At 38.9% G+C, this 15,183-nt stretch overlaps 1 protein-coding gene across 15 annotated transcripts in view; it reads right to left on the bottom strand.

The window, feature by feature from the left end:
* Positions 1–2,173: 2,173 nt before the first annotated feature.
* Positions 2,174–15,183, bottom strand: part of LOC133519263 (kinesin-like protein Klp10A) — a 66,378-nt gene continuing 53,368 nt past the window's right edge. For 12 of the 15 annotated variants that reach the window (XM_061853260.1, XM_061853259.1, XM_061853258.1 and 9 more), the window contains 9 exons: positions 14,305–14,416; positions 14,059–14,193; positions 13,367–13,522; positions 12,725–12,878; positions 12,299–12,521; positions 11,329–11,440; positions 10,444–10,618; positions 9,084–9,173; positions 2,174–7,506 (listed from right to left, as the gene is read on the bottom strand). In XM_061853260.1, coding sequence (XP_061709244.1) covers positions 7,367–7,506; positions 9,084–9,173; positions 10,444–10,618; positions 11,329–11,440; positions 12,299–12,521; positions 12,725–12,878; positions 13,367–13,522; positions 14,059–14,193; positions 14,305–14,416 — 1,297 coding nt within the window. In that variant the 3' untranslated portion in view covers positions 2,174–7,366. The remainder of the gene's footprint in view (positions 7,507–9,083; positions 9,174–10,443; positions 10,619–11,328; positions 11,441–12,298; positions 12,522–12,724; positions 12,879–13,366; positions 13,523–14,058; positions 14,194–14,304; positions 14,417–15,183) is intronic. The other 3 variants (XM_061853261.1, XM_061853267.1, XM_061853273.1) reach the window with 1 other exon arrangement.

The raw sequence follows: 15,183 nt of genomic DNA on the forward strand, positions 1-15,183 counted from the left end.
CAGCGGAGCGAGTTTTTATGGTAGACAGTGGTTTTCATGTCATGGTATATTCTAGGGCTCGCGGTCGTGTCCGTGATTCGTGAACCCGTAGCCGTGCGCCCGGTTTCGTGTTTCACGGCAACGGTTTTATGGTCCGTTCCGCACGTGACATTCGGCTACGTGAAATTAGGGTACGTGAATCCGTGTAAATCCGTGTAGGCGTGATCACGGCTTCACGTATCTTAAGAACACGCCGGTTCGGTCCGCCCGCGACGTTGAGTGAAGATACGATGCGGTCTCTAAGAGCTACGAATAAAATTGTATCGTGAGTTTTTTATTCATAGCTCTAATTCCGTTTCATTACTTTTGAATTAAAATTTATTTCCAATAGTAAGGCCTTTTAAATATTAATGAGTAATAAATGAAAAGAACCAAACATTGATTACAATGAATAGCTACTTTAATAAACGGGTTGCTAAAATACGACAAATAATACGACAGGAAAACTCATTATTTGTGCGATCATTACACAAGGTACATAAAGCTGTATCTCCGACTCTGGTGGCATATCTCCACACCCAAATTCTCTTCATTGTTAATAGTTTAAACACACCATTAGAGTAACAATAATCATACACTAACAATAACAAAAAATAATAATTACGAAACAACAACAAAAATAACTTTAAATTCACGGCTAAATTAAAACTTGAAGACCAACTGTGATGTCAGGAGTAACTAATGACAATGAATGTGAGTTCAAAATTCTAAACTGCCCCCTCCAGATTAAATAAAAAATACCACGAATTTGTAAAACAAAACATCGCGGTCACTTCTTTCAACTTCACGAACAAAAGGTAAAGCCCACAGCTACTTATGTATGAATGTTTGTTTCATTTTAATAAGTCGCTCGCAAATCTTATTATCTTTGTCTGCACGTGCAACTGCACTTATTATCTACAAAAAAAAAAACCGGTATGTTGGCTTAGCTTGTTAGTCATACAATAAAACACTCTAACAATAATATGTCATTATTACCTTCAATCTAGAAACAAAACAGTACTCTTTAATGTGCCGAAAGTCCGAAACTGATAAGTACTGCAGCTGCGTACTTTTTTTTCCGTGGCCCCGTACATGTGTTTTTGTTGAATTTGTTTACCTGTATTATCTTTATCATACCTACCAAAGATTTGCAGAAATTTACCCTTTTGTTTCTTTGGATTAGGATTGCCTTGTTTATATTTAGGCTACGTTATATTCTTTGATAGTAGCCTTGATTTAATAATGACAACCAGTAGCACAGCGTTGCTTAAGTTCATAATTTTATAATGATACTTACACCGGAGTTTTACACCTTATATTTATATTAGTGCAATGCAACGAGCAGGTCACTAGTTTTGACTAAAATCAATGGCTGGTTATACAAAAAACAGAATAACCGCATAAATTATTTAGATATAACCATTATATTCAAATCGATGCAAAAATACAATTTTAGTTTAATTCACACGTAAATGTTTGTCCGATGAACGTCCCGTATTCAATATACTAAGTGGTAACTCAATTCAATAATACCTAGTCCTTATTTATTTTTCTCCCGGGCGTGTCGAACCTACGAGACGTGCGATAAGTACCTATCCAACGGAACCGAGCCCGAAGCTCCGCACACGAACGCAGGTACGGGCTACGTATCATGGCGTGTCACGTGAATCCGGACGCGAACGCAGGTACGGGGTACGTACCTTGCCGTGTTCGTGAAATTCGTGATCTTAGTACCGCCGGGCTTAAGAACCCGTAGCTACGGATCGGCGTGTATCACGGATATCAGGAGCCCTAGTATATTCCCATCTGTGGCCGCCCCACGTGACCACCGCCATACGAGAGGAAGAGAGAGGAGATGGGAATGATTTGTATGTAGCGCCTATTCCCATCTGTGCCCCGCGGGGACAGACAGGAATACACAGATTTCATTTTCTACCTTGCACTTTATTATTATAACCACAGTTATTACAAACATAGAAACGAGCGGCGTGTTATATACAGGTAGGTAAATAAAATTTATTAAATGAAACCTGTCAGCCACAAATATATATGTATTTCAAAGTGCCTCTTTGGCGTTCAATAGTTTGAGTACGAAAATAATCACCATTTTAACCCGCGATTTTACTTAGGGCAAGAAAAATAAAACAGCTGCTTTTCAATTTCGATTAATTTATTATAATGTGCGATGTTAAAATATGTTTATTACAATAAAGCATTGCTCTGGCGGCTGCCTCGTCGTATCGAACAGTCAACGCAAATATTACAATTAATAATAATTAAAACATGTATAATAATAATAAAGAGAGATTTCGTTCAGTACAATCAAATCGCCGCAACGCAGTGACTCTGATACAGAGTACTGATTTAGTTTTTTATTTATTAATAAGCACTATCTAACACGACAAGCTATAGGATGACGGACGGCAAGCTGCCGACAACCGTTGACGGAAGTAATCAATCCTTACACACACGTAGCAATAAATATGGCTGACATCTGACATCAACAGCCGTCAGGAGGCCTTCCGCGAACATTGAAATTCCATCACCTTTATTGAAAAGAGACGGATGTTCGCAGTAGTTCCCCTGTGCAGGAGCCCGCTCCGAGCAAAGTAGCACCCGTGGTAAGAAACCAAAAACATAGTCTACAATTTTCATACAATGGACATAGGCAATGCTAGAATGTAAACAATTTTAAGATATCCGCTCACAAACAAAAGAAAACCCTGATTTCTAAATATTCGAGTCCAGTTTTACAATTTTTTTAATAAACTCAAATCTTTTACGCTTTTTATGACATGAGGGCGTATACTATTTTTATTCATAAAGTAAAAATAAATTACAGTTAAATATAAAAAGAGAAATCTGCGTGTAGAATTTATTGCATTGGCTCATGTTAAGTAATTCCCTTTAAGCCCACCATACCCGGTTGAAAGCTAGGTCCTAACGTGGCTAGGACCAGATCCGTCCAGGGCCGCTAGGGTTGTCTCCGCCGTGTGTCGGTCCGACAGGTTGCTATGGCAACCTGCAGGACTCGCGGTAACGAGTCGCCCTTTTGGGCTGAGATATCGGGCATTTAACAGTGTTAACATTAATTCAAACAATTTCAGGATAAAAGTCCTTGGATCTGTAGTAGGTTGATATTTAGGATTTTCGGTTCAAAGAGATAAGTTGGCATCGGTAGGTGTTGGCCTAAAGCATACGTCCACTTAAGATTTTTGACTAAGTCATATCATAAGTTCTCGGTTTCTGTACACAAATAAATCATGTCCAGTGGATCGCTATTTCATAAGTATAAAAAATTCAATCCACTAGAGCGCCAAGGTGTTTTATTTTGATCTCAAAACTACATTCCTTCCGAATCCACGCGTACAAAGGACCCTACGGCCATAACACACGTTTCACACTACAATACCAAATCGGAACTCCAAAACAAAAGCAACGGAATGAATTTTTAAATTACTTAATTCTGTACACAACCTTTTACACGTCTATCCCACATTGCATATGGATTTTAGTTCATTTGTTAGGCACAATTAATAAAGTAGGTATAGCACTCCTTAGAACCACGAAAATAAGATAGATTAGACCAACAATAATGATGAAGAGTCTATTATTACTTTGTACATGTCTTGTTTTCGTGGTTCCTTAAAACCAGTCTGACATACTCGGGAGAGTTTTTTAAGCTGGTTATAATTAGTAATTCTAAAACAAAAAAATCCCAAATTAAAGCAAATACTCTTTCTATAACTTCAGTATTTAAGATGTTACTTCTCACTCTAAAATGCCTCTCTCGAATACACAACACATATGGGTGCTTAACGTCGTGGTATGGTACATCGAACCATACTGACAATGATATGAATATAATTAAATTTAAACAACGATTAATAACAAGCAGAATAAGGCAGCACATTAAACGTATACCGTATAAGTATCTGGCTCCTAAAACATTATTTGAGCTGGCATATATTTAATTTAACAATGTAATATTTACTGTAACTTGATCTGAAAAACGCTATTGAAACAAATGAAATTATAAATCGTATCACGACTAAGCACCAGCATTCTAATGCACCAAATTAAGTTGAAAAAAACGTTTTTAGATCAAGCTCTGGATCAAAGGAAATGTCATGCAAAACAACCACTGGGAATGCTGGTCTTTGTACTCACCCAATCTCACATTTTAATAAGAATATATCTACAATTTTTTCGTCTTTTAGAGAATTCTTTTTAACACGTTTTAACCATTTGAACGCCACGCGTATCGTATGCGGCGCGTAATCGTGAACCTTGTTGGTACGCATGTAGGTTGATATTGGGCTGAAGCCGCGCGCGTCATATGACGTCTTTGGCGGTCAAAAGGTTAATCTCACAAATCTACATTTACATTGTATATTTTAAAGCATAATTAAAATGAAAGAATACATAACATGAATTTAGTTGATTTACAAGCTCAAATATCATCGTAATTATTGTAGGCGCGTTAAAAAAGAATCCTCCATTACGACTCTAGAGATAGGCCATAAGATGAGTTAAATGCAATGAGTAAGTCACTTATGTTAAGAGGAAATATTTTCCATGAACGCACCATGGAATCTACTCCGAAACTAGAACAATGTTTTTATTCACTCTCCAAGAAAAGAGACAATAACTATATTCACATTTCGGAATAGACACCTAGACTCCAAACCTAGTGAATTTAAATCTACAAAAACCGCGATTAAATGAGATGAGGACTTAGCAGGTTTTGCAGATAACTCTATACAGTATACACTAACCCCCTTATGCATAAACGTGTATTAAAGTTACGATGCCGCTAATCATCGTTTGTCCCTTTCCATCATACCAATGTGTCAGAAAGGGACAAACGATGATTAGCGGCATCGTAACTTAAGTACACCTTTATGAATAAGGGGGTAAACCGCGAGTCTTTAGTCGATATCATTATATACACAGCGCGTTCGTGATGTTCGCCGGTTTGTGCTTAAAACACTTACAGTAAACAGTCTATCATTTCAACGCGACGGCATCCGTTACGACAATGTCATTGTACACTAACTTGCATACTACCGCTTATCTTCTAAAGCTTTGTAAAACCAACTTTACTGCAATTGAAATAGGGTTTATATTTCGACGGCGCTGTTTATACGAGGTTTAGAAAATAAGCAATAGATATGCTAACGCCAAATTCGGATCTACTCAAACTCTCCCACTCACACTAAGTGCGGATGTAAAGGAGAGAATAATTGACGAAGATTCGATTTTGAAACTCATTCTAGGAAGATTCCTGTAACTCGACATTCAGAAATTAAATGGAAGATAGTTTAACAGGCCAGCTACTAACGAAAGATCAGAAGGGACGATAACTGAACACCCGAGAATCAATTTGACAGCTAAACTCTCAGTTTACGAAATTTACACAAATTAAAGCCAGTTTAAATTATTTCGAAAATTCACATAAAACACACACACATAAGAAATTAGATGAAAAAAAAAACAAGATAAAAAATAAGCAAGCTGCCAAACTGCTCATAGAAAGTTCTAGTACCGTCCGACGAGTACAGATATTTGTACACAATGAAACAGTTGTCCGCGGCGCCGGCGCAGGCGCGGGTGAGATCCGAGACATTTATAACTTATATACTGGGAGACGCCATACGGTTAGTTCGCATGATCTGACCAGCTGCGTTTCGTTCAAAGTTTGTTAGCCAAAAACCACCCTTGAGGTTTTAGAATTAGGATTGAATTCTGATTGCCATGTTGATATCGAGTCTGCGATAAAGTGCAAGAGGTTAATGTCGACGAGGTTCGATGACAGTGTTTGTGAATATGGAATCCTAATAGGTTTTGAAAGCTGAGCTAGCTTTATGAAGCTCCGTAAAGTTGTCTGGAATTTATTGTATTTAATGCCAAGTATTTTAATAAATTAATGCTGATTAATATAAGAATGTTTATTGTGTTATATTATAGTATAGTAGAATACAAAAATAGAATGCAGTCAATAATTCATATGCATGGTAATAATACTAAAATTAAAAAAATACTTAAAAATTTCAATTTAACGCATAGAAAATGAAACTAAAAGACAATTAAACTCAAACGAAAAAGCTGTCAGTTATGCTTGTCTCGATCAGTCCTAACAACCCGAATATGCCTAGCTTTAGGGTAGTACCTATTTCTAACGTTTTATCAGAGAACTCGTATCATTATTCATATAAAAATATTAATGTTAAGAATTCAAAGACTAATGTAATATCTCACGCAAATAATTTCCAATGATGCTCTAGATATCGAAAACGCGTCCGAATTACTAACATCAACATTTAACCGACCATAGTTTTTTACAATAAGGGGTCATCCATTAATTACATCACACGTTTAGGGGGAGATTCAAGAAAATGTGACATGTTGTGATAAGGGGGAGTCTCCTGAGTCACAAACTTTGTGACGTCACTTTAACTTCATCAGTATTTATTTCATTATTTTATTCGCTGTAGAGTTAAGTGTTTGGAACTACATATAATAATAGTAATAAAAAAAGGTTTATAGCACACTACAAAAAAATGGTACAAATTATGTAAAGGTATAAATATGTAGGCGGACTTATCGCTAAATAGCGATCTCTTCCAGACAACCTTCAGATAGTGAAATGGCGAACGTAATCAAGTTATAATCGTTTTATGCGATTATTTTCTTTCCTAATCGGTTTTGTGTTATAATTACCTACTAATATTTCCTTTGTCAATTTTGCCGATTTTGTTGAACAAAATTGCCAAAAATGTGACGTCACATCGGGGGGGAGAAATTTGCCAAACGTGACTAAGTTTGACAAGGGGGGGGGGGGGGGGGTTGGGGGGGTTAAAACACCTAGAAATTCGTGTGATGTAATTAATGGATGACCCCTAACGTTTACAATTAACTGCACCAATGATAGTAACATTACCCACATTGTTAACAAAGAATTTCTAAACTTTATTGCAAAGACAAGTTCCAGTCAGTTAATTTTTGCCGTTACAACTAACTCGATGCGATCTGATCGCCGACGCCGCGACTCCGTGCCAGAACACACAAGTTGTCGAAAGTCCCAAGAGTTTGAACTCAAAGGATATTTCGACGACCTAGTCAAGGAATTTGATTTATGTACCATTTCATACCTTACCAGTGATAATCAACACTAAAGCCACTAAGTAGGAATGCTCCCGATAGTGATTTAGTATGGCGAGAACCGGGATTTCTCGGTCCCGATGCCGTTTTTATTCACTAAAAGTTTTATGTTATTGCCACTGTAACAAGGTACGGAACGGTACAGCTTCCCTGAAGACGCCGAGTATACACGTGAGTGAGGCTAGTGGCGCGGCGGCTGCATGCGGCGGCTGATGTGCTCCTCCTGCTGCATCTTGGCGCGGAACTCGGCCACCAGGTCGCGCGACTGCGCCAGCACGGCCAGCTGCTCGTTCAGCAGCTCCTCCCATTGCGTTGCGTACGCTGTACCACAAATCGCATGTTACTTTTGAGTTGTAGCGCATAATATGGTGATAGGATATACCCGAACATTTTAGAACTGTCTTTATTAGACTATGGATGTGTTAACTCTTTAATAAGTATAATAATTGCATTAACTTAAAAGCATAATATAAAGTAAATCTGATTAGTGTTATTGTTAAAACTACCATCCAAATTAGTTATGATATTTTTAATGTCATGTGATGTTTAATAATTAATAATTTTACTTTTGCCTCTTTTAAAACGAAAAAGCATTAATAAACATTATTTACATGCCAAACTTATGTAAAGACGAATGTACGCAACATATCAGGCTGATACAAAACAAAAGACATAACACTACACTTTTTAGTTACAATTTTTTAATTGTCACAGTCACAATTTTAACAGTTAAGTATTATCCAGTAAATAACAACATTAATACAATATCAAAAATTACGATGTTTATATGTGTATTTTTGATGTAACTGCAAACTTATACAAGACGTAGGTTTTAGTGGTATAAAACAATACTGAAAGACGTTTATACTTTAGTCTTAACTACTAGAGAATTATCAATTTTTTTTAAAACGGCAATGTATTTCGTACATCGTGATCACTTGTGAGTTGTGACGTCGAGTCATTAAATGCGACGTTTCAAGTTAAAACAAACTAGTGATGCATTGCTTGCCGTATTATTTTATATGGAAAAATTTGTCGTCCGTTTTTTTATAAAACCTATGAAAGTGTGTTCATAAAAATCTAAACTAACTATGTTTTGATTATGCGGTCGTATCAAAAATACACACTATATATCTTAATCTCTAACATAAACAGAGGAATACTAAAAACATATGGCAAATACAGCGTTTGTTTAGGTGTAGAAATTGTGTCTACAGTATTTGATTTTAAATTTGATTTGATTTCTAGTACTCCTTTTCCTAAAAAAAGTTTATAAAAAAATAGCCGGCATGAGCGTCAGCGTTGGCGTTACTCTCCGAAGCAATGATCGCGCGAATGAATTTTGTTAAATTTTGACTAATGAATAGACATCGGTTTGCGGACAAAAATAGTAAATTCGTATGTTTGCTGTTATGTTAAATAAAAGTAGGTATTCGAATCGGAATTTAATATATTCAGTATTTTTTTTAATTCAAAGGAATTTAAAAACTCTGTTGTAATTTGAATGATTTGTAGGTGATGTTTTAAATATGTATATTTTTTATTTTATTTATCCAAAACATCAAACAATAAAGTCCATATCCAAAACACGTCGCTAAATAGTAATAATACAATTCATTGTAGAACATTAACATACCACCACCACTAAATAAATAGTTGGACACTAGATATTTTCTAGAATTATTTATCGACGGACGAAGTGAATGCGTGAATATATCATTCAAAATTATGTTTTAGTGTTCCGGCAATAGGCTGTTGTTAGAATTGTAATATGTATTTTGTAGATTTTTTCCTGATTATATTCGATTGTTAAACAGTATCTTAGATTTCATGTCGTGTCGGGGTCCGCAAACGTCTGTCTCGTTAATGAGCGTGACGCCTATATTGACAGGGCAGACCTAGCTTCACCCGTCGGGTTCGCGCGCCAAGGCCGAGACTCGAGCCCGCACTGGTGGGCCGCAGCCGCTTGCGGGCCAAGTACGAGCGCTCTGCAACACCACACACGTGCACTACTACACATGCTTACACATATACACCAACACTACACACATAAACAATACAGGACGAGATACACATACAAGCACAGTACACACAATTACAGCAGAATTTTATAGTAATGCACGTCATACATGCATGCATATTGCAGTGGCTATAATGGCATTCAGACATTGGAGGTTTTTTTTTTTTATACAAATATTGGACTCTACTTTTCTTACGCATTATCACCACCACAGCAATACTGATTATACACTTGCGTACAAAGAATCGAAAACACTTCACATGTTTGGCTCGTTCGCTCAATAACTTTTCCAATTTTCATGCAATACTGAAGAGAATGGTATCAAATGAAAGCTAACAATTGAACAGCGTTATGGAATAAGCGATCAAGCTACAATCAGTTGAAAGATTTTGAAATTTGAATTGGTTGCTGGTTGCTTGAAGAAATGCTTGGATAATTTGTAGTAAATAAATAAATATTATAGGACATTATTACACAAGTTGACTAAGTCCCACAGTAAGCTCAATAAGGCTTGTGTTGAGGGTACTTAGACAACGATATATATAATATATAAATATTTATAAATACATAAACACATAGAAAACACCCATGACTCAGGAACAAATATCTATGCTCATCACACGAATAAATGCCCTTACCAGGATTTGAATCCGGGACCATCAGCTTCGTAGGCAGAGTCACTACCCACTAGGCCAAACCGGTCGTCCAATGTAGCAATGGTGTATAATTTTATTTTTGAAAACATTTTATATAAGTTATGTTTGCTTTCATTCGATATCATTTTCTTCAGGCTTGCATGAACATTGAAAAAGTTATAGAGCGGAGAAACCAAACATGTGAAGTGACTCTGTTTCTTTGCACACGAGTGTAGTCCCAACAGCAGGAAGGAATAATTGTTTCTTGCATTTTCACACTGCTGAAATACGAGTACACATACTGCTGTTCTATATCACATGCCGGTCCTAATTCCGATAACATGCATGTGCCCTTCATATCCTTTTCAAATTACATGGATACAATGTCTGCCCTTTACTAATAGATTACTTACCGTCCTGGTGTTCATGGTCGTAGTCTATGGTAATTTTAGCCTCAATGTATACATTGACCGTCCTTCTGTTTATTTTGAGTCATCCAAACGGCATGCATGTGTTGCCAGTAGAAGGACTGCTTAAAGCTTCGCTGCACATCTGAAAACCTATCATTCTCTAGTCTATTAGAAAGGAACGAGGCAAAGTTACCATCTTGGTCGTAGTCGACGGCCCTGGTGAGCTGCAGCAGCTGCGCGGCGCGCTGCTGCGCGTGCTGCATGTAGTCGGAGACGGCCTTGTGGTTGTCCAGCACCTCCTCCTCGGCGCGCTGCAGCTCGGAGATGGCCTCGTGGAACGTGTACATCTCGGCGGACATGTCGCCCTCCTGGATGATAATGAGCTGTGGTTAGGTGTAGGTACGAGCTTGGGATTACAGGTGCGCCTATGAAAATAAGTTAAACAAAAGTATAGCGCGCGTTTTGAAATGGTCAGTAAAGAACACGTCGACGGTAACTCTCGGAGCGGGTCAAGATTGACGGAGCTGTCATCGCGGGCATCACTATATGGGGAGTTTTTAGAACAAGGTTAACCACCCTGAATTCTAAGTGGAAAGACTTCGCTGGCTCGGTCACGTTCATCGCATGGACCCTGAGAGATTACCACGCCAAGTAATGCTGGGTCAGATAGCGGACGTAAAAAGACCTGTTGGGCGTCCAACTCTACGTTTTAAGGACTCCTGCAAGCGGGACATGGACAGTTTTGGCATTCGGACCGACGGTTGGGAGAAACGCGCCGAAATGAGACCGGAATGGCGTCGCGACATTAAAGTCGGAATATCAAAGCACGACGATGACTGGCTGGAGCACCTTAAGCGGAAAAGTCTTCGTCGTGCTCTACCACCTCCTGCGAACTCACGATTTGTATGCGATCGATGTGGAAAGAAATGTCGCGCTGCTATAGGACTTTATAGCCACCAACCGCGATGCCCAGCCCCATAAACCCACAAGCGCCGCAACAAGCATCTACAACAAATGGTGTGGCCAATGATGATATTTTTCGAGAAAAAGTAGCGTTCGGTATAAATAGTGGACATACGTTGAGCGAGCGCAGCTGCGCGAGGTCGTCGTGCTCGGGCTCCATCTCCACGTCGGCGGCCGGCGACTCCGCGCGCTGCCGCGACGCGTCCGACGTGCCCAGCTCCTTCACTCTGGAATATACAATGCTTGCATTCATCGACCGGCAACTGCAATCTACGCAATCAAACGGGAAAAAAAAGTTAAAAACGCTTTTGGTTTTATTTCCTAGCGATTTAATACACCCCATGCCCGAATCCCTTGCACAAACATTCCAGCACGTTATCGAGAATTACCCCATAACGCGCTATGCCAATGGACCTCCTGAAGACCTGAACACCCTTAGCGGCGAGGCCATCAAGTGGCTGACTGACCTTAATCTATATATTTATACCTGTCTGTGACATTGTACTATTATTATTTTGTACAAACCGGCACAAAGAACCAGCATGTTGCGCCATGAGTTGTTGTTGGCAGACAACAAACTATAGAAGCGAAGCGTGGAACTCGCGACCTAAACGCGTAAACGCAATCAATTTGACGGTGTTTACGACGTTTTGGTCGCGTGGTAGAAGTTGCGATTGCGACAATTTCATTGTTTACTATTGCTTTTCTATAGTAATAGTAACTCAATAGTCTGTATCTATTTTTAAACTTTATGTCATATGATTAAATAAACAATCCATGAACACTTACCTATATCTGCAAGAGCCTATTTTGCTATAGTAAAGTAGCTATATATATATATATATATATATATTATAAATTAGCAGAACACTAGCTTAAGATATTTTCTTGTTGTACTAACACTCTATGGATAGATTGTTTGTCCGAAATAAAGAAACTTATTTATTATTTACTTAATTCATTAACCATTTTAGAGTTACTTTTGCAATAAACCATTCACGTAACGTCACTCGAACATTTTTTTTAGTTAGTCCAATATAGTGTCCCACTGCTGAGCGAAGGGCCTCTCTAAAAATATATGTTACCTGTCAGCATATCGTAGCGTATTCAAGGAGTGTTCGCAAGAGTTGAGCGCGGGCGACACCATGGCGATCATGCAGGTGCGCGACTTGTCGCCGATGAAGCTGTCTCGCAGCACTTGCGTCAGCTTCGACGCTCGGAACGGTAAGTGGTTGCCTTTCATGCCTAGTGCCCTAATGCACTCTTTGAGAGCGAGTAGGGATTTGTTAATCTCGGCGCCTTCCATTCCTGCAAGCAAAAAATAATAGGTACAGTCCACACTGAAAGACAATTTTTTATTAAATAACAGTTTCTTTATTTTTAGTGTATGTGTTTTCATAAATATCTCTTTGCCGGCGAGGTCGATGAGCGAGAACTTGCCGTGCACGCGGTGCATGCCCGGCGACCGCACCACGATCTGTGTAGTGTGGGACACGGCAGACGGTACTCACTGGTCTGTCGGTTGGCGGAGGAGGTGTCGGCGCCGCGCTCGTTGCCGGCGAGGTCGATGAGCGAGAACTTGCCGTGCACGCGGTGCATGCCCGGCGACCGCACCACGATCTGGAACACCGCGTGGGACCGCGACGAGTTCGAGTTCGCCGACGTCTGCAACACACAATCACACGCTGACACTGACTGATATCCAAAAAAACATCAAGCGCCAAAAGAATCGAAGCTCGCCCTCCGCCTACTCGAGCACAAAAAGAAAATCAAAAAACCGTGGAGAGAGTACAACGATCACCAAATTCATCAATGTGATGGTAAAAAAGTACAGTAGTGTAAAAAGGATGTGGTAGTGTAATGGTCCGAAATTAAATACATAAAAACAAAATGGCCATAAAATAAAGTGCGTAGGTATGGTTCTAAATATCTTAGATAATCTCCGAAATTGTTCCTTGATCCTGTATTTTATTTTTCAAGAAGTATATTTTTAAACTGGTGTTTAAAAATTTGCTTTTTTTTTTTGAGCCGTCTTACAGGTGGAGGGATATCATTCTAGCATTTGGTCGCGAGAAATCGGAAACAAACGGTAAACGCAATCGTTCTATGAGAATTTTACTTAACCTCGAACGGGAGGTGTTGTACGATCCTACCTGTCCAGAGGTCCTGGCGGCGTTCCCGTGCTGGATAAGCCTGAGCACTTCGTCTACGTTGTCCACCACCTTCTCTGTGAGTCCAACGATCTGAACTTGCTGTTTGCCATCTTCCAGTACTCGCAATTTCGCCTTATCCGCTAGCAAGTCGAAAACCTGCAATTTAAAAATAGTTTTAGAAATATTTCTCGCAAAGAAATTCCTAAATTTGGTATGAGTACAGACGGTTTTCTTAACCTCACGACGCCTTCTTTCGTATCCGTATCCTCAGCAGCTCTTGGTCCATCTCTCAAACGAAACTCACTCACTCTTTCACTGTTTGCTGCGGTTAATTTTGAAATCTAATAAAATATAAATCATAAATTCATTTCACGAGGACGATAATTCTGACATTTTATCTTTCTGCCCTTCGCGTGTATAGCTTAAGGTTATATTTCGGGGAGTAGATCACGAAAGGGGAGGCAGATAATTTAAAGTTGAGACTTTACTTGCGTGAACGCTTTTGCAATCCTTGTCCTGATCATGGACACGTTCTAGAGAGAATAGAGTGTTACCTTGCCGGAGGAGATTTCGAAAAAGGTGGCGAATTAAAGAGTTTAAGAAGCTTGCACTTGAACGACGTGAGTTGACGCGAATACTCTTTCAGCCCTTGCCTTGATGCTAAAAAATCTTCTAAAAAAATGAAGGGCTACCTTGCCAGAGTAGATCTCGAAGAAGGAGGCGGACACGATGAGGTTGAGGGGCTTGTACTTGGGCGACTTGAGGTACGCGAACACGTCGCGCGCCGCCATCGCGTAGATACCCTTTTTGCAGTCCTGTGTCTTGCCCTACAAAAATAAATACTTTAGTTTCAATTCCTTCACATTTATGTACGACCGCTGAAAACTAAACCGTCCCTTTAGTAACTTAGTAAAAATTGTGGGTTTGTAAATAGGTACCTGGAAATCTCCACCCATGGTGTGTGTTTTTCCAGAGCCAGTCTGTCCGTAGGCAAAACACGTCGCCATACCGCCCTCGAATATCGTATGTACTAACGGCTTTGCCGTGTATCTGAAAAAGACGAAGTTTTATTTATTTATTCATTAAAAGCGTCGTCAGTGTCGACGGGTAATGCATGTGCTGTACAACAAATTATCAGAAGGTAAGATTTTGTATCATTTAAATAAATATACACAATACTACTAGTGGCTCTGTGAGCTGTAAGTAGACCTCGCGAGCATAACTTAAAAAATTATGGATTTCAATAATTTCAAAAAACTGAATCATCACAAAAACGATTTGTGATAATCGAACCTGATCACAAAATTTCACGAGTATCGGTTGAGACTTGCGACCTGTAGAGGGGTAATTCCACGAGACTGTAACATCAGTTACCAATTCTTTCGTGTGTTCTTACATTAATTAAGCATATTTAAGTGTCTGTATGTCTTGCGTAGCCCTACAGGTATATACTATTTTAGTAAGATTTAAGTATCCAGATACAGATATCTGGATACTTAAATTTGCTTCATCATCATCATCAAATTTCATCAAATTTGCTTAATGAATGTAAGAACACACGAAAGAATTGGTAACTGACGTTACAGTTTCGTGAAATTACCCAGAGAACATTCGGACATACGAAAGCATATTTGCCCAAGATGAAACGGAGTCCTTTGCTAACACTCGGTCAACGGTCACTCAATTATACAATTTATACAGGCTATAAAATTTCCTTTCTCCAGGAATATCTCCAACTTCACAAGATTATGAAGTTATCTTCCGGGTAATCATAAAGCTATTAAAAATAATCTCACGTTTATTCCGAATAAGGTATT

This window comes from Cydia pomonella, chromosome 6, assembly GCF_033807575.1.
Source record: "Cydia pomonella isolate Wapato2018A chromosome 6, ilCydPomo1, whole genome shotgun sequence".
Classification (NCBI taxonomy): domain Eukaryota; kingdom Metazoa; phylum Arthropoda; class Insecta; order Lepidoptera; family Tortricidae; genus Cydia; species Cydia pomonella.